Raw genomic sequence first — 18,887 nt, forward strand, 5'->3', positions numbered from 1 at the left:
TGTATAAACTGCATTTCAATTAAATCTAAATCCAAGACACTGTCTTTTAATAACCTTTTGTGTATTTGAAAACACAACACACTAACACAAATTGTGCCTATTTTTTTTTTTAAATACCAATAAGTACTCTTTCTGTATCTCCCGAGAAAGAGGATGCTGTTGGTGGGGTTGTGCCTTATGAAGAACACGAAGGGTTGGTCGGCCATGAAATGCTCCTCTCTGAACATACAAAAAGCCACCATGCCTGCTGTAGCCGCTGCAGCCTTCGTGCCTTCTTCGTTAACTTCCACAAAGGCCTTTTGGGCTACTATTGAATAGAAGAGGCCACCTTGACTGCTCATTCCTTTCAGATCAGCCATTGGACCCTGGAACACAGAGGGCATACCCATCCCTGCCAATGTTTCTGCTAAGGAGCTCTCAGCTTTCAGTTTGAACTTGGGCAAATGAACCAAGATGTCTGTGTGGACGTTACCACAGTTGCGCGCCTGGCCCGAAGTTAACTTACGATTTGTGTTTGGTTATCGGTCGGGCTAGTGGCTAAACTGACTTCTGGAACAAATACCTTGTTAAAAATAAAAATGTGGGTTTCCCAAAGAAGAGGGAATATGGCATGGATCACTGCTGCGCATAGAGGGGTAAGCCAGGGAAGAATTCAAGGATCTGTAGCTAACATTGTATACATTCAGTATGATTTGAACGAAAGTAATTTAGTTATTATTTACTTTGCTTGTTATCAGAAAAAAAATTTACTCTAGAGGGACTCATGTTGCTGATTCTATGCGCAAGTCTACCGGAAGTTAAGTTTGGGCCACAAAAAAAAAAATTGTTTATGTTGTTGTTGCTGAAACCGTCTATATGGTCTTTTTAGACAATAATGTCACAATAATGTGATTTAAGTTAAGACAGACAACTGTTTATTTATTGGGTCACTTTATTTTTACATAAATACATTACAAATGAAACCCATTAACAAATTTGAATGGATAGCCTATTGTATGATAAAATGACAGAAGGCGTGTTTTTTTGTGGCGCTGTGATTGATCGGCATATGACATCAAAGTACTGTGAGATATGCATATATGCCTGTAAGAGGTTATTGTTAAGTCTCAGATGACAATGAGTTTAAGGCATTTTGACAATTGATAAAAGTGTAATAAAAACTGTCTAGGGACTTTAAAATAATTAAATAGAGCATATACATCCCAAAGGTAAAGCAAATAATTGCATTACAAGTGGTTTATTGGTATGACCAACCTAAAGATAATTCACATGTACATGAGTTAATGTACATACAAAATGCATTGCCAAGTGACAATTTTTAATGGAAAATAACATTTACCATCAAATTAAGTATGAATGACGCAAGTATGTGGTTAAAGGCATTAGCGTGATTCCTTGCTCATACTTAGTAAGGCTGATAGGACTTTGGTAAGGCATACTTTGAAAAAGCTTGCATAAGCAATATAAGTGAGTTATCCATAATATGTCTATATCATAAACGAATCCCATATCTAAGATGGGCCTCTGAATCTGCCAAGGAAGAGAATGCTATTAGTGGGGTTATGTCTGATGAAGAACAGGAAAGGGTGATCTGCTATAAAACTTTTTGGTTCAACAAGACAGCAAAGCATTATTCCTACAGTTGCGGCTGCTGCTTCAGTGCCTTCCTCATTGACTTCAACAAAGGCCTTGTGGGTCACAGAAGAAAGAAACAGGCCACCCTGACTGCTCATGCCTGTTAGATCAGCCTTCGCCCCCTGAAACACAGAGCTCATACCCATCCCTGCCAGTATTTCTTCCAGGGAGCTCTCAATCTCCAGCTTGAACTTTGGCAAACCGACAGTGATATCCATCCAACTTATCATTTTGTCTCTTTTGGTCCAATCAAGCAGCTTGTCAATGGTCAACTCGCTCTCCAGCTGTCAAACACACCAAGTCCAAATATGATTTGTTTTTAATGACATACAGTACTTAGCACCGAACTACTTTACATCAATTCAACTCAACATGTATGCTATGCATAAGGCAATACCTTCAGAAGAGGGTCTGAGCCATCCTGACTTTCCTCAGGAAGAAGCACCAACATACTGAGTTCACTTTGCACATATGGTAGCTCCAGAACATGCAGATTTTCTTCAGGTATGTCTCTAAAGGGAAACTCTTTCTCCTGGTACATCATTTCTACAGGCTTGCGCAGATTCTGAAATCAGATAAACACACAAATATCATTAATTAAATAATGCATAGTGAAAAATAATTATAATTCCTATGTGTCAGATTAAGTAAACAAAACATGTTTAATGGATAAGCAGTCCTGAAAGAAATACAAATCAAACCTTATTTATTTTAAATGGCATTTCTGTAGTCTTTTGGGGATTAAATTTGTGCAACCAGTTCCCTTTAAAGTAGATGGCATTAACCAAAGCCAGTCGGGTCATTCCTGTTACCATACCAGGCTTGAGAAGATCTTTGATTTTATCTGAAAAAATATCAAACAGCATTTCATTTATTCATATCTGAAAACTCATAGTAGACCACAATTTTGACTTAACATTTATATCTGATGTTAAAATGTCACAAAATGTGATTAGCAGAATGCACATTTATATTCTGAAAGGTTAAAAATTTTTAAAGAGCACATATTTCATTGCTAAAAAAATTATTTTGTGATTTTGGTTAAAACACATTCTTTTCCACATACCGTACATTTTTGTAGCTTAAGATTTCACTCTCTTCCTGAAATGCACGGATTTGAAAAGCTCTGTGTCCCTGATGGCCAGCTTATCTGTACGTTTTGATTGGCCTGAATACCTCTGACGTCAGTGGGAAATGTTACGCTCCTTACCATGTTTGAAAGATTCACGCACAATGCAATCCTAACAGGAGGTAGCCTCTTATGGAACGGCTGAAATTCCACAAGGGGGCGCATTTGTTCCTCAGACGTTGCACAATAAACATGACATCCGAATATATTCATTATAAATCATGAATGAAAAGTGAGATTCGAACGAATGTCTGTTAGTGAACTTATTGTATACACTATTTATATCGTAATTCGGTCAGAAACTTCAAGATTGTGAGATGAACAAATCGTTTTGGATTAAAAGGCTTGGATATTCCATTTCCTTGGACTTTTGGGGATTTATGAACAATTTGTTTTGGACAATTTCACCGAAGCGGATAAAGGAAAGATTTTGAAGGTAAGTAAATATCCTAAATCGGCGCCGCCCGGTTCAGGTAACTAACAACTAGATTACAGTTTTATGACTGCTAAAAATCATATTATGCTTTCTGTGTGCGCTTAATGGAATCCCGAAAGTCTAAGCTTTACAACGATGTGCCGCATAACCGTATATTTTGAAGATTTAATGCTTCAAAGTTACAATGACGTAATGCAGCCTCACGTGCAAGGGAGGGGGTGTGCCGTGTACGGCACAGTGTTCCTTATCAGGTTAACTTACAGGCTGAGTCCGAAGCGGGAGGAATTATGATAATGTTGGTTTTGTCTACATCACCAATCCTAGGAAGTAAACTGTTGCCTACAATCAGTGTGTTTGTTGTAGTACAGGAAAAGAGATTTAATTTAAAGATGATAACTGCGTCATCGTTTACTTTGGGGTTTGTACCTTTTGCATATCTTTAACATGTACTAATACACACTTACACACCAAAGGAAATTTTAAAACGTTAATCGGACCATTGGTGTTCTTTAAATTCTGATTTAAGTTTTTTACTCACTCTCTGTCTGCTCCTCCACCCATTTGTTAATGATCTGTCTAGACTGCTCAGATGCTCCAATGAAGTCCATTGGTTGAAGTTCCGCATGGTACAGCTTCAGGGTGGAGTCCAAATACTCCTGCAGGACAAAAAAAAGAATTTGATTGGATGTGTTGCACAGACTGAAGGTGGCACATAGGAGAGATAAATAATTTTATGTAATTCATAATTAAAACAAAAAGGACTAACAGGTAGGAAGCTGAAGGTTTTCTCTCCATAAATGCGGTTGGCCAATCTAAGTATGTATGAAGCTGATGGATTATTGATAGCTGAGGTGAGGGACTCGAAATGGGAGTGAACATCAGGGACAGAAGTGAAGGACAAAACCTGCAAAGACAGTTAAGACCTGTCAAGTTAATTTTCCCAATAAGCTTGATAAACATTACTACTCATGCTAAATCTTTTTTTACCTTCTCTATTTCTTTGGCTGTGTCTCCTCGGGATCCTAAGTGAACCATACTGAGAGCAGCACTGATGCTTAGTGGAGAGAAGAACATGTTTCCATCGGCACTGCACGAGCTCAAAGCCCGATAGAGATCCAGGGCGAAAACACTGTTAGCACGAGTTAGATTATCCATAGCTGAGATCAGAAATAAAAGCACAAACACCGGTTATCAACGACACGATCGAGACTGCTATCAACTATTTGGTATTAACGTAACGTACTCCGTAATGATTTTCTTTATCGTTTGATGGCGATGTTCTTTTGTTGTCGTCTCGTTTTTGTTTGTTGACACCGATCTTATTGACAATATAACGTTATTTTTAGTGTGGGTAACAAATTTTTACCCAAATGTAGTATTCAAATGTGTTTTTCTCTCAAAGTTGAGTTTTGTACGCCCACTCCGCGTATGAGGTCCGAAATCGTGATTGTCTGCATGACTCACTTCCGCTGTCAGACTGAGGAAGCCACACCACTGCAGAAGCTTACTGAATATTTATGCAGAGTGTAAATGTATGTAGCCAGACGACAATGTATTGTGATTTTTTTTTGTTAAAATAGACCATTATAATTTTAAATTTATTAATTTAGGATGTGGTAGTATCCAATAGAATCCAAAATGACTAACAAATGAAATAAATATTTTTCTTTTTCAATAAATGTCTGTAAATATTAAAACACTGATCTTTGTAACTTTTCAAATTGTATTAAAAATCAATTTAAACTAAGTTGCAAATTAGACCTAAATTAAGCTGTCACTGTCTTTCAGTTCATTTGTTAGATTTTTTAAAAATTATTTTAATAAAAATATAAACAAATTATATTAATATAAAAGTATATATTAGGGCTGTCAAAATATTAATCACATACAAAATAAAAGTTTGTGTTTGCATAATATATTTGTGCATAATTATATATATATATATATATATATATATAGAGCGTGTAATTATTATGTATTTGTAAACACACACATACATTTAAGAAACATGTTATATATGTATATATTTTTTATTTATATATAAAATAAAATTTGTGTGTGTGTGTTTCTTAAATACGTTCATGCACATGTGTTTATTTATATATACAAAATAATTACAAACAGTGCACACACATATATTATGCAAAGACAAACTTTTATTTTGTATGCGATTAATCCCGATTAATCTTTGACTGCCCTAGATATATATTTGATATTATAATAATATAATAGAATTCTTATAATAACTTATGACTTTATCTAGGCTGTATAATCTATTTTGTTGTTGCCTCTTTCTTATTATTTTGCTTCGACACTGACCTTATTAACAATTTATTGGTCAATTTAGCTGGGGTAACAAGATCATACAGCAAAAGCAGGGGTTCCATAACTGGAGAGTGTCCAGCCTTAATGATTCATTCATTAATAGAAGTGATTTACCCCAAAATGAAAATTAGCACATATTTTCTCACCCTCAAGCAATCCTGTGTAGCATAATGCATTGGTCCCCAACGTTCAGTTTTACAATGCATATACATAAGTATATACATTATGTTTTCGATGCCGATGTTAACTGGTTAGAGCACTGCATGTATAAGCAGCTCATGCTTGCGTCAAAAAAGCAGTTGGAGCAGCAGTGCTGCGATCATTTTTGTTTCTGCGGCATCCATACCTATCTGTGGCTCTATGCCACTATAAAGCTGAAAAGAGCCAGGATATAGGCATATTTAATATAACTCCGACTGTGTTTGGCTGAAAAAAGAAAGTCAAATACACCTACAGTAGGAAAGCTTGAGGGTGAGTAAAACATGGGCTTATTAAACTTTTTGGGTTAACTATTTATTCATTTTGATAAGGAAAAGAATCATGTATTATTTTTCATGGTTTTAATGCAGTGTACTTGACACCATTTAAATCTAAATTCAAGACACTGTCTTCATGATAACAGTTTTATATGTGCATTTGAAAACACAACACACTAACACAAATTGTGCCTAAAAACATTTTAAATACCAATATTTATTCTTTATTTTAAAAGTAAGTACATATTTAAGATGGGACACTGTATCTCCCAAAAAAGAGGATGCTGTTGGTGGGGTTGTGCCTGATGAAGAACACAAAGGGATGGTCTGCCATGAAATGCTCCTCTCTGAACATACAAAAAGCCACCATTCCTGCTGTAGCCGCTGCAGCCTCCGTGCCTTCTTCATTAACTTCCACAAAGGCCTTGTGGGTTACTGATGAAAGGAAGAGGCCACCTTGACTGCTCATTCCTGTCAGATCAGCCACTGGACCCTCGAACACAGAGGGCATACCCATCCCTGCCAATGTTTCTGCTAAGGAGCTCTCAGCTTCCAGTTTGAACTTGGGCAAATGAACCAAGATGTCTGTGTGGACGTCCATTTTGTTTCTGTTGGTCCATTCGAGCAGGTTGTCAAGGGTTAACTCACGCTCCAGCTGTCAAACACACACAAACACATATTTGTTCTTTGAACGTCCCACCATATACTGCAAGATCATCAGAAAAAAAACCTTTTTAAACAGTTTAGTTCACCTTAAGGAGAGAATCAGAGCCATCCTGAGCCTCTTCAGGGAGAAGAACCAACATACTGAGCTCCTCTTTTACGTATGGCAACTCCAGCACTTGCAAACGGTGCTCGTGGATGTAGTTAAAGGGAAACTTTTTCTTTTGGAACATCATTTGAACAGGCCGGCTCTCATTCTGATATCAGACCAGAAATATAATTAATCAATGACTGAGACAACAGTGGTATTACTATAGTATGGCCTCTAATGTTAATCATTAGGAAGGTATTTCAGTGTCAGTTGTGGGGAGGGTGTGTGAATATGTATATTTGATTCATTGACCCTAAATACTGCTTATTTATTTCAGCACTAAAATGTTTTTGTGTAACTGTGGATCACACCTTGTTTATTTTAAATGGCATTTCCTTGGTGTCTTGAGTATTAAATTGCTGCAACCAGTTCCCTTTAAAGTAAATGGCATTAACCAAAGCCAGTCGGGTCATTCCGGTCACCATATCAGGCTTTAGAAGATCTTTGATTTTATCTGAAAACAATATATGTCATTATAAATAATCACTGTAATTCTATGAATGTATTCCTTTCATATATCAATGTTTTCATCTTATATATATATATATATATATATATATATATATATATATATATATATATATATATATATAACTATTCCCACTCTCTGTCTGCTTCTCCACCCATTTGTTAATGATCTGTCTAGACTGTTCAGATGCTCCAATGAAGTCCACTGGCTGAAGTTCAGCGTGGTACAGCTTTAGGGTGGAGTCCAAATACTCCTACAGGACAAGGTAAAGTTAAGAACGAAGAGGCGATATGTCGCAAAAACTGAAAGTGGCAAAGCACACAGGAGACACGAATGCCCCACATCATTCACAATATGCCCGAAATGGACTCACCGGTAAGAAGCCGAAGGTTTTCTCTCCAAAGATGCGGTTGGCCAATCTGAGTATGTAAGAAGCTGATGGATTATTGATAGCTGAGGTCAGGGACTCAAAATGGGAGTGAACATCAGGGACAGAAGTGAAGGACAAAACCTGTGAAGTAAGATGGGTGAGATGTTGATTTATTATTAACTATGACTCGTTGTTTTACTGTACGTGAAAGTATTTGCTCACTCACAAGAGGCTTTCACAATAATGTTGGTTTTAAATGATTTGAAAATAATGCAATTTTATTTTGTAATCTTTCAACCCACCTAGTCAGTAAAAAAATAGTCATGGTATGACTCAGAGATTAAGTTGATATGTGTGCTGTTGAGCACATGATGTGTACAGATGAGCAGAAGAGCCTTTTATGAGGATTTTTATCACATGCAAACCAAATGAAGAAGTTTCTTGAAAATCTTATATCTTAGAATATCTAAATGAAGTATATAGTCTCCATAGACACTGGTATGTTTAAGGAATAGTAATACAGATATATGACTAAACTGAATGAGAAAATATTTTTCTGCCACAGTAACTTAGTAAAGTAAAGGCTTTCTCAAACTAAATTTAGCTTATCTCTGTGCACATGCTTTGATAAAGTCTCAGTTCTCTGTGTTAAGCTCATACTGAGCAAATGTTTACTTTTTGGCATGAGGCCCCACCCCATTTTCCTTCCCAGAGAGCAACACTTTAGCTTCTTTATCCAGGCTGTCTTTCAAGTAAAGTTTATGAACTATGTTCATTGGGTAACAAATATAAATCTCCTACCCCCACATCCTTTACCTTCTCCATTTCTTTGGCTGTGTCTCCTCGGGCTCCCAAGTAAACCATACTGAGAGCAGCACTGATGCTCAGTGGAGAGAAGAACATGTTCCCATCGCCACTGCACGAGCTCAAAGCCCGATAGAGATCCAGAGCGAAAACACTGTTAGCACGAGTTAGGTTATCCATGGCGGAGATCACTGCTTAGGAAGAGGAAAATACCGGTTTGTGAGTGATTTACATTGCAGTGTAGGATATTGTATGTCTTTCTAAAACGGAAACTAGCCAACGCTTAACTCAATTTTATTTCTAGCGCTTTTCACATCGTGCGCGATTACAAGCAGCTTGCAAAGAAACAATGTACGTAGCACTATACACCGTAAAACAGTTTTGACAGATTTATGTTTATTTTTGCATGCATAAACGGATAAAGAAAATGAGGAAGTGGTCCACATAAAAAGTACTGTAGTAAAATATTTTATTTACTATAGTTGAGTGTACTAAAATTCCTAAATTCTTGTGTTTTTGAACCTTACAAAATATTAAAGTATACTACAGCTTTTATTATAGTTTATCAATTACTTTATACTACAACATACTATATTAGTATATTATTACTACACTATACCAATGCATTTAATATACTTTATACAGTTAATATTTGCTATAATAAATAGCCAACTGATGTATAGGCTGCTACAGTATTTTTAATGTGGGCACAAAGTCAAGAAATGTTAAAAGTCTGGGAATTTTGAGGAACTTACATTTGATGGAAGACGCTTATGTTCCAGATGTGCCTGTGTGAATGAGATACAAACCTTTCCTACTGTCACGCGTTATAAATGTACGAGTACCGCCCATGCACTGAACGAGCTAGATGAGCAAACTGCTAGTTAAACATATCGCAGGTAAATCAATCACACACACACACCCACACCCCGTTTATGACCTTTTCGTGTACTTCCCTTATTTAACTGCAGAATTTTCATATTTCTAACCAAACGAAGTAAAACATTTGTTTACATTTCTAGGTAATGTGCGGTCTTGTTTTAGAAAGGGAACTGGTGGACAATAGCGAATCTACGTTATGTTTTGTCAGCAGCACAGGTTTAGATGCAGTGAATGAATGTGACAGTTCTCGATTCATCAGTCGGACTTTGTACACAATAAAGGGCGAGTCACGTTGGATCGGATGCTATGCGCAATAAATCTCGTCAAAGGCTTAGTTTTCACAATAGCGTCTGTGCTCGAGGAGCCAGTGTACTGTTTTCAATGCTATCTGAAATCAAGCTAGTCAAAAAAATCTTATTGATCTACTGATAATAACTGACTGCAGAGTTTTAATTTGTGTAAACTGCCAGATGAGGTTTAAATAGATCGAATCAGTTAGAATAGGATTAAAGTGCCCATGAAATAGATAACTGACAATATATTTTTAATGGAATATTTCATTATAAACAATATATCTCTTTATCTGGGTAGTTATTTTTAATTTTTAAATTAATATTCCCTTTCAAATTTTAATCAAAATAAAAAAAAATACTTCCTGTTTGGGCGGGAGCATGCGTTAACTCCTCCCCTCCAACTGTCAGTCTCCTGCAAGTTCCATTTCGAAATGAAACGTCTACTTTTCTATATCCAATCAATTCACAATGGAAGACCACGCCAACTATTTTCCTTGTGTGATTTCCGTTTTACTTGGAAATGCATTACAATACGGAAGTCGCGATATCCTGTTCACAGGGACTTTAAATTAAATAACAAATCTTAATTAAAATTATTTAGGTTAAATTGAGTTACGAAAAGAAAATTGGTTAGAGCTGTTTAAAATAGTGTCGTATTCATTAATGAAAATATGTAATATATTATTTTCATTTAGTTGCCAAAGCCGACGTTTATGTGGACCCTGCAGGAGGGGGACTTATAGATGGTTTCATCGGACGCACATGATACACGTCTGGATCCGAACCTTACTTCCGGTTTCGTTTTTTAATGGTCTGACTAGTTGCTAAACTGATCTCTTGAACAAATGCCTCGTCGAAAATAACAAATGTTTTGGTTTCCTAGGTAATCTATGTGTTGTTTTGTTTGCTTGTTATATAAATAAACTATGTTTAAAGAATTTGTTGTTATTTATTATTAGCGGAGTTTACCGGAAGTTACGTGCGGACCGCGACAGCGGCTTGTTTATGTTGTTACCGCTGAAACGGTCTATAAGGAGGATATTCACTATGGTTTGCAAATCTTCTGCAACTTCACAACGACATTGTTAGCCACTAGATGGCAGAAGTAACCAGTTTTTGTAAAATGCATGGTTTTGTAACATGCATCGTTTTTTAAAATGTTAATGCACAATCAAACATTAAATTTGACTGTCATTTAGACAGAGAATGTGGTTGGGTTCAACAGGTCTGGGTTTCCTGTGTGGTTTCTCATGTGGATAGTTAGTTATGCACATGCAAGCAGACAATCATAGTCACAGACACACACACATACCAAAGCTGCTCTTGAATTTCACACAGACAGCAAAACATGCAGGTCAGATTGAGGTTGAAATAAAACTTGTGTCAGCACCGTGGTCGGTGTTTCCAAAGTGTGTATGTGTGTGTAAGAGAGAATTTAACGGGAGCGACTGAAAGTGCAATGGGATGACTCTGGGTTCATGGAAGGAGAAGGGGGGAATGAAGAAATATTTTAATATGTAACATTACTCTTTTGCTGACAGACAGGCAGGCACACATCAGGTTCCTAATCGTATCCAAAATCTGTAAATGTACCGAGTGCCCTCCCCCACATCACAGACGGACAAACAGACATAACCACAGACCCTTGAACTTTTCTTCGTTTATTAGTGATGATATTACAAGTATACAAATATTTGATGATTTTGATCATTTATTACTTATTAACGAACACTCGGGATGTTGGGATTTCTGTAAAATATGAACAAATTCAGTCATTGCTTTAAATTAATTTAAAAAAGTCCATATTTGACCCAACTTAATAATAGTGAACTTATAAACCAATTGTTTTCAATTCTAGCTTATAATAAAACATTTGAACCCTTTAAAATGTATTACACACTCATACAGGTTTATAAAAGGACAGGAACAGGTGCACTTTGGCTTTGATCCTGTTTTTTTTTTTTTTAATGAGCATGCGTCACATAAAAACACAACTGTCAGGACACGGCGTAGTTAACCTATATTCTGACACAACAAATAAAATCTTTAAAAAAGTTTTACGATTGCTTACAGGGACATCAAGAAAGGAGCTAAAAGATCAGCACCTGTTTTCAAGGTCTTATATTTGCCAATAGAAAAACCGGGAAGGAGGAGAACAGTTTCCACACAGATCCTCTGTTTTTTCATCCCATTTATCCCTCTGCTTTATTCCATTTGCTTCTTCATCAATATAAAATTGTTTGAAATACCAGATTTACTTGTGCAAATGCATTTGCCATCTTGACCGAATTTGACTTCAGGTTTTAAACGTAGACTGGCATTGTTAAAACAGGACTGGTGCAAAAATAGTGCACATTAAAATCTTATAGACTGTAGACTTTGTACAGACTTTGCATAGAATAGCACTTCAGTCACAACATCACAATGATGGTTATAAATAATACAAGTTACCAGACAATGACTATAAGACTTTAAATAGCCAAGGAACTTGTGATTCATTCTGAATTGTCTACATACTTTTAGAAATAAAGGTACAAAAGCTGTCACTGGGATGGTACTACATTTTCAAAAAGTATGCATTTGTATCTAAAGTCTGCACATTAGTACCTTCAAGATGCATATCTGTACCTAAATGGTTCATATTAAGACCTTTATAAAGGGAGCTGTCCCAGTGACAGCTTTTAAACCTTTATGTCTGAGATATGGACTATTAGGAATTATTAAACTATTTTAAAATTAAGTTTCATAACTGAGCACACTGATTTCTTCTGTTCTTGGTAAAATCCCCCATTTTATCCCCTAATATTGCCCCTAAACATGATTTAATATTTTTAAAGTTTTACTAGAATGGCCAATCCTGTACACACAAACACACAGGAACACATGGCACTGAAATTCCACCCCCTCCACAATAACATGTTTAACCCTCCCCAATCCACCTCTATTCTCAGGGCTTCTCCCCTTTTGAACCCCTACCCTCACACAGACACATACAGACACACTTGACTCATCTCTCACTGACCTGTTTTCACAGAAACATCCCTGGGACTTTCTCATTTGATCTTGTGGCATTGATACAGCACGTACTGTGTGAACAGCAAACCATGTCTCAGACCGGACACAGATTTACAACACAACACCGTTGATGCCGAGTGTGTGATACAGAGGAAGGACAGGAGGACGGATCTCAAAAGGAGCAAAGAAGAAGAATAGGCGAGCTTGCCTTGATGCAGACTTTGTGATACAAAGAAAGGACAAGAGGACAGATCATAAAAGAAGCAAATAAGAGGAATTGGCCAGCATGTCTCATCAAATGTAAGTGCTGCTTTTCATCCTTTACAATGACTGTATAGCATTGAGTCTGATAGAGCTTATTCAGAAACACGTGCAAAAACACACTTATAACATTTTTATTCTATATGATGCTTTAATTGTATGAAGCTCTGTGTGAGTGTGTTTGTTTATTCGGGATGAATGCTTGTGTTGAATGTCGAAAGTGCATTGAAGTATGTGTAACTCTACACTGCTCAGCTATTGCATTGGGCATCTGCAAAAGTGATGGTGTTGATATGAGATATTAAATGTTCCCTTGAGCTTCTCCGTATGTACAAAATAGCTGCACATTCTTTAATATTAGTTGGCTCAATTCATCAAGACCTGCATTCTGAATTTAGCAACAACTGTTTCATGGCCTACATAGATTTAAATGACTGTGAATTATACAACATTGTGCTATATTTGTATTTGTACACTTCTAATAAGAAACTTTTGTGACCTACTGGTGTACTGGAGTTACAGAATGATCTGTCCTGGCTTCAAAGTCTAAACTTCCCTCATTGAACACTGTCAGTCACAGTGAATTACAATTCCAACATACTAAAATTAACAACATACATACTGCGAAATGTCACAGCATTACTGGCTAGAGCTACAATTTTCACAAATTAGAGGACCAGCACAATTGGGTATAAACCAAAATTAATGCTGGCTGGTTTTAACTTAACCTTTGGATAAAATTAACCTGAACAAATGTCCATATCTGAACCAACCTTGGATTTAAATAACCAGGCATAAATTAATTTAAACCCAATGGTTAGTTTTGTTTATGTTTTACCTAACCATATATTATAGTCATCTGCTGGCCTCTGGCATTAAACAATTTCTGGGTGATTTTGAGCGTTGCAACAAAAAGGGGCGAACCCAACCAGAGTTGTAATTTAAACCTATGATGGGTTGTTTAAACCTAAATGCTGGGTTCTTCTAGGTTAATTTAACCCAACGGATTGGTTTCTCCCTTTTTGACCCAAAACTGGGTTGATAATACAAAAATTTTTTTACACTTACATTTTTAAGTATAATCAACTTTATTTTACAAGTAATTTCAATAAGATTTGCCATCTTGATGAGTTGCTGTTACTTATAAAATAAAAAAATTAAAATAACTTAAGCTAATTCAACTTTATTTTATAAGTTACAGCAACTTATCACTAGTTAAGATAACAAATAAAATTAAAATTACTTGTAAATCTAAGTTGATTTTACTTAAAAATGTAAGCGTAAATTAGTGCTGGGCAATGATAAATTGCGATTAATCACATAAAAATAAAAGTGAGTTAATGCATAATATATGTGTTTGTATTGTGTTTAATTATTATGTATATTTAAACACACACACGTATACATTTCAGATTTTTTTTTCATTTATATATATAATATAGAATATATTAAAATATAAATAAATATATATACACATGTAAATGTTTTTTAAATTCAATAAATTAATATGTTTGTATTTATATACATAATAATTACATACAGCACACACTCATATATTATGCAAAAACTCACTTTTTTGTATGCGATTAATCGCCCAGAACTAGCAAATATTTTTTATTGTGTACACTGTCAAAAGAATTGTCAAAAAATGGTCCTGTCACCAGGGTGCTAAGTACACTTTCCTAAAGAGCTTATATTAGTACATCAAAGGCACATATTGGGTTCCAATTGCATATGATTTGTAAATGTTTTTAAAAAATACTGCTCAAGTATGACCATTTTTTTCTGATTCAACAAAGGTCTTCCACTTTTAATACAGATTCCATAACCAAATACCAACTTTAAATGTCCACCTTTGATAAATATTGCCGTTTAAAATCCCTGAATCGTAAACTTGCAGACCCACGCTTGCAAACAAACACAACACCCACAACGTTACATCTCGTATTTGTTAAGTGACACTGACAACGGGGTTACCATGTGCACGCACAAATATATAAACAGTGGCACAGGCAACCCCATATTGACTTTAATGTTATGTAACTAAGTGTATCTTGGGATGTGCTGACAGAGAACCGGCAAGGTTCTTTCATCAGCGTAGCATAAGCCATTAAAAGGCTTTTAAGGAGCCCCTGTAATACTGCACCGATAAATGCGAAAGCAAGGCCAAGATCACAGTATGCAGAAGATTTAAAGGGACCGTAAACAAAACATAATGAAGGTTTCTTAAGAAGTATTGAGTCATATCCCCCCGAGTTTGTTTGTTTGCATTCATATCATGCGAATATATAAAAGTGCCTGACATTCAGGCAACGTGCATAGAAGGAATACTAAAATAAAAGACATGATTATAAGCATAACATAATTATATTCACATTCTTATTTTTAATTCACTGCAATATACTGCGTCTGCCCCCCGAGGCGCCAGACCAGATTCAGTACTCTGTCTGGTATGAAAATAGAGCAATGTTCTTGTTGGGGTGTCCCTGGCCAGAGGGGATCACTTTATTCCACTCTAACAGGACTTTCTGTTACACCGGGTATGCAGATGGATCAACATGTTATGCACAGAATGGAATCTGAACTGATCCCTTGGAAACAGTACAACGTGCTTAGTTCTTATCAGAGAACATTGAGGTTGACGTCTAAATATGGCCTGGATTATTGTTGAAAGACACAGTAAATAAATTGTAGAGTCAGGTATGTGAAGTGACAAAGGCATTTTGTATCTCTTTTGTTACAGTGGATGAAGGTTACTTTTATATGTCATTTTACTTTAATACGTTAAACTGTCTATTATGTTATCAGCTTTAATTTCAGTGCTATCCGCTTGTTAAGTCATGACATAAGGAATACTGTTTCCAGTTCCAAGTGTGCACTTACACTCTAAAAAATATTGGGTTGTTTTTAACCCCGGGCTGAGTAACTATAGGTCAGAACACATTTCTGGGTTAAAGTGACCCAAATAATGCATTGTTTTAACCCAACTGCTGGGTTGTTTCAATGTGGTTGATTAACAATAACCCAGCAGTTGGGTTAAAAACAACCCATTATTTGGGTCATTTTAACCCAGAAATGTGTTCTGTCCTATAGTTACCCAGCCCTGGGTTAAATATTTTTTAGAGTGTATTATTTGAATATATTAAATAGCCTGGAAGCCTTGCATGACGCAGACTTAACAAGTGTATTAAGAAATATTATAATAAATTTTTTTCTTTTGAATCACAAACAACTCATCTAGTCTAAACCAATCACATTTTTCCACTTAAACCTGAATTAACAAATCAATTAGCTTTTGGTCATGCATCTAATAGATAAAATAAAATATGCGTTGTTTCTTAAGCATAGTCTTTTAAGAGGCTCACCACCTGACTCAAGTTTTGCACAAAATGACCATCTGACCCCCGTAAAGCTGCTTATAGCTGCTGACCCTAACCATCCCACATGCACCCCAGACCTCAGCACTGACCTGCACCTGCTCACTAAACCAACAACTAACCAAAAACTCATCTTCCAACAGCTGAGTTAAGAATGCTTTGTGTTGGTCAACAGTCTTACATAATTCTAAATAAAGCCAGATGAAATTGTACGTATTTATTATTTATAAAATATGTTTGCCAAAATTTGGTGTGTTATATTAATTTATACCACTGGTCTGTTGAATGCTGTATTCTGATTGGCTAAGAAATGATCCATGGGTATGCATTAATTTCTGATAACCGCACACCTAACTTGTCAAATGTCTTAAAAATAGGCACCAGAGCAATATTTGTGGTAACCGTGGTATAAGAGGAATAATTGACTCCGGTCCTTTGATTTATTTTCTTATAATTCAATGGCCCGTCGTCAATTATTCCTTACATTCTGGCTGTTTTTTTTTTACAATTTTTGTTACATGCCAATAATGGAAAATAATAAATGACATTTCTGCTTATGCATATTTAAGAAACTTGCAAAAATGCACAATTGTTTCATTTTTTTTCTTTTTTAACACTACAAAGAGGAAAATAAGTGCCTATATGTGTCCTGTATTTTTGTTCTGTATTGGTGTTCCTGTAGCTCAACTGGGAGAGCACCATAAAGGTCATGGGATCTAACCCAAGGAAACATACATACTGATGAAATAAACTTTGAATGCCCTGTAAGTTGCTTTGGATAAAAGTGTCTGCCAAGTGCATAAATATAATGTTAATGTGTTTTTGATAACAGGGGTATGGAGGGGGAGGAGTCACGAGTCATGGAGCTTGGGATGAATCGACTGACGCTTTTTCACCATTATGAACGAGTGGAGGCAATGCGCTGCTACTGGGAGCTTAAACCTGTCCAACGACAGACTATTGAACAGGTAACTCTCTAGAAATGGTCAAGGGCCTCTTTAAACAGTTATTACCATATAGCATATTTTTACACTTCTCTCTTGAATTATTTTATTTCAGCATATTTGTTTTTAGGAGGCTTGTTTTGTACATTTGGACTCAACAGTTATACTTTTAATTTTCTTAAAAGTTTTTATCAAATTAACAGAAGCTAGACTGACATGGTTTATAGATTGTCCCCATATGCACAGGACGTATCCTTTTTTAATTATAAAACCTAATTATATAATTTATAAAAAATATTTCACGGCCCCCCTGGCTAAGCATTAAGGACCATCAGGGGTCCCCGGACCCTTTTAGAAGCCCTGCTCTAGAACAAATATACACACACACACACACACACACACACACACACACACACACACACACACACACACACACACACACACACACACACATTCTGGTTTCCATGTTTTGTGGGGACATTCCATAGACGTAATGCATTTTATACCATACAAACTGTATATTCTATTCCCCTTACCTACCCCATTCCCTAACCCCAACCATCACAGAAACCCTTCTGCTATTTCAGATTTTCAATAAACATCATTCTGTTGGATTTTTTAAGCTTGTTTCCTCATGGGGACATCAAAATGTCCCCAAAAGGTCACAAAACACTGGTATTCCTATCTTTGTGGGGACAATTGGTCCCCACAACGTGATAATTACCAGGTACACACACACACACACACACACACACACACACACACACACACACACACACACACACACACACACACACACACACACACACACACACACACACACACACACACACACACACATACTTGTACAGACGGACATTTTCATCAAGTTCGCCTTTAAATTTCAATATTGGCAGTCTTGTCTCAAGATTGTACTGAAAATATCATCATATCATCAATAGCATTCTATTTTTCAAATGTACAATGAAGACATATTATTACTATTATTTACACATATTTTGCGGACATTTTTCAATAATGTAATGGTAAATCTGGTTTTATTTTGCATATTTATCATTAATTAATTTATTTATTTAAATTTGGAAGAAAAACCTTCCACAGATTTGTGGTTACTGGCCGAGTTTAGTTTAAATCTCATAAATAGTATTAATGCATTAAAGTGACTTCATACAGTAAAATATTGCTACAGTAAACAAGTTCATAAGGTGACATGAGACACATTTAAAATTAATTATTTATTATTTTATTAATCATTTTGTCTGTACAATATTTTGCAAATAACTTTGTTATTCATGTGTTGTATCTACCAATGACTTGAAAAAGCGATGTCTCCTATGTCTTAGCATTATGTGCTATATATACAGTAAAGGCATCTGGAAACCGAGGCATCTTGCTTTACTATATATAGAGAGAGTTATTACAAAGACAAGTGTTTTTTGTTGTTGTATTGTTTAGTCCCGGCCAATAGAGGGGGCTGAATTATCACAATTACTGTACATAAATTTCCTGTTAATTTTCACAAACTACAGGCAGTCCAATTTTCTTCAGGGTGTATGACAATGTGGCAGAGTTTGTTTTAAATGAACCTTTTCATTTAAGTAATTTCTTTACTTTCAAGTGTTACACAAATCCTGCAATCTGTTTTTTTTAAAGACAT

The 18,887-nt window shown here is 35.9% G+C and overlaps 3 protein-coding genes across 8 annotated transcripts in view; 1 reads left to right on the forward strand and 2 right to left on the reverse strand.

The window, feature by feature from the left end:
* Positions 1-902: 902 nt before the first annotated feature.
* Positions 903-12,790, reverse strand: LOC135738837 (leukocyte elastase inhibitor-like). 3 transcript variants are annotated; one of them, XM_065256982.2, is made up of 7 exons: positions 12,656-12,790; positions 4,188-4,357; positions 3,967-4,104; positions 3,739-3,856; positions 2,337-2,479; positions 2,033-2,200; positions 903-1,919 (listed from the first exon to the last, which is right to left on the reverse strand). In XM_065256982.2, exons 2-7 carry the CDS (start codon positions 4,353-4,355, stop codon positions 1,512-1,514), a joined length of 1,143 nt encoding a protein of 380 aa, XP_065113054.1. In that variant the 5' UTR covers positions 4,356-4,357; positions 12,656-12,790; the 3' UTR covers positions 903-1,511. The 3 variants fall into 3 exon arrangements, with proteins under 3 accessions (XP_065113054.1, XP_065113053.1, XP_065113052.1); XM_065256981.2 differs by lacking the exon at positions 12,656-12,790 and adding an exon at positions 4,567-4,685; XM_065256980.2 differs by lacking the exon at positions 12,656-12,790 and adding an exon at positions 4,444-4,683.
* LOC135738838 (leukocyte elastase inhibitor) lies at positions 6,203-12,778 on the reverse strand. 4 transcript variants are annotated; one of them, XM_065256986.1, is made up of 7 exons: positions 12,656-12,778; positions 8,471-8,649; positions 7,658-7,795; positions 7,420-7,537; positions 7,127-7,269; positions 6,754-6,921; positions 6,203-6,656 (listed from the first exon to the last, which is right to left on the reverse strand). In XM_065256986.1, exons 2-7 carry the CDS (start codon positions 8,636-8,638, stop codon positions 6,249-6,251), a joined length of 1,143 nt encoding a protein of 380 aa, XP_065113058.1. In that variant the 5' UTR covers positions 8,639-8,649; positions 12,656-12,778; the 3' UTR covers positions 6,203-6,248. The 4 variants fall into 4 exon arrangements, with proteins under 4 accessions (XP_065113058.1, XP_065113057.1, XP_065113055.1 ...); XM_065256985.2 differs by having other exon boundaries at positions 8,471-8,652; positions 12,656-12,767; XM_065256983.1 differs by lacking the exon at positions 12,656-12,778 and adding an exon at positions 9,214-9,367.
* Positions 12,791-12,808: 18 nt separating the features above from the next.
* Positions 12,809-18,887, forward strand: part of mylk4b (myosin light chain kinase family, member 4b) — a 29,206-nt gene continuing 23,127 nt past the window's right edge. The window contains exons 1-2 of the mRNA XM_065256977.2: positions 12,809-12,948; positions 17,119-17,254. Of these exons, the coding sequence (XP_065113049.1) occupies positions 12,935-12,948; positions 17,119-17,254 (150 nt within the window). The 5' untranslated portion in view covers positions 12,809-12,934. The remainder of the gene's footprint in view (positions 12,949-17,118; positions 17,255-18,887) is intronic.

This window comes from Paramisgurnus dabryanus, chromosome 12, assembly GCF_030506205.2.
Source record: "Paramisgurnus dabryanus chromosome 12, PD_genome_1.1, whole genome shotgun sequence".
Classification (NCBI taxonomy): domain Eukaryota; kingdom Metazoa; phylum Chordata; class Actinopteri; order Cypriniformes; family Cobitidae; genus Paramisgurnus; species Paramisgurnus dabryanus.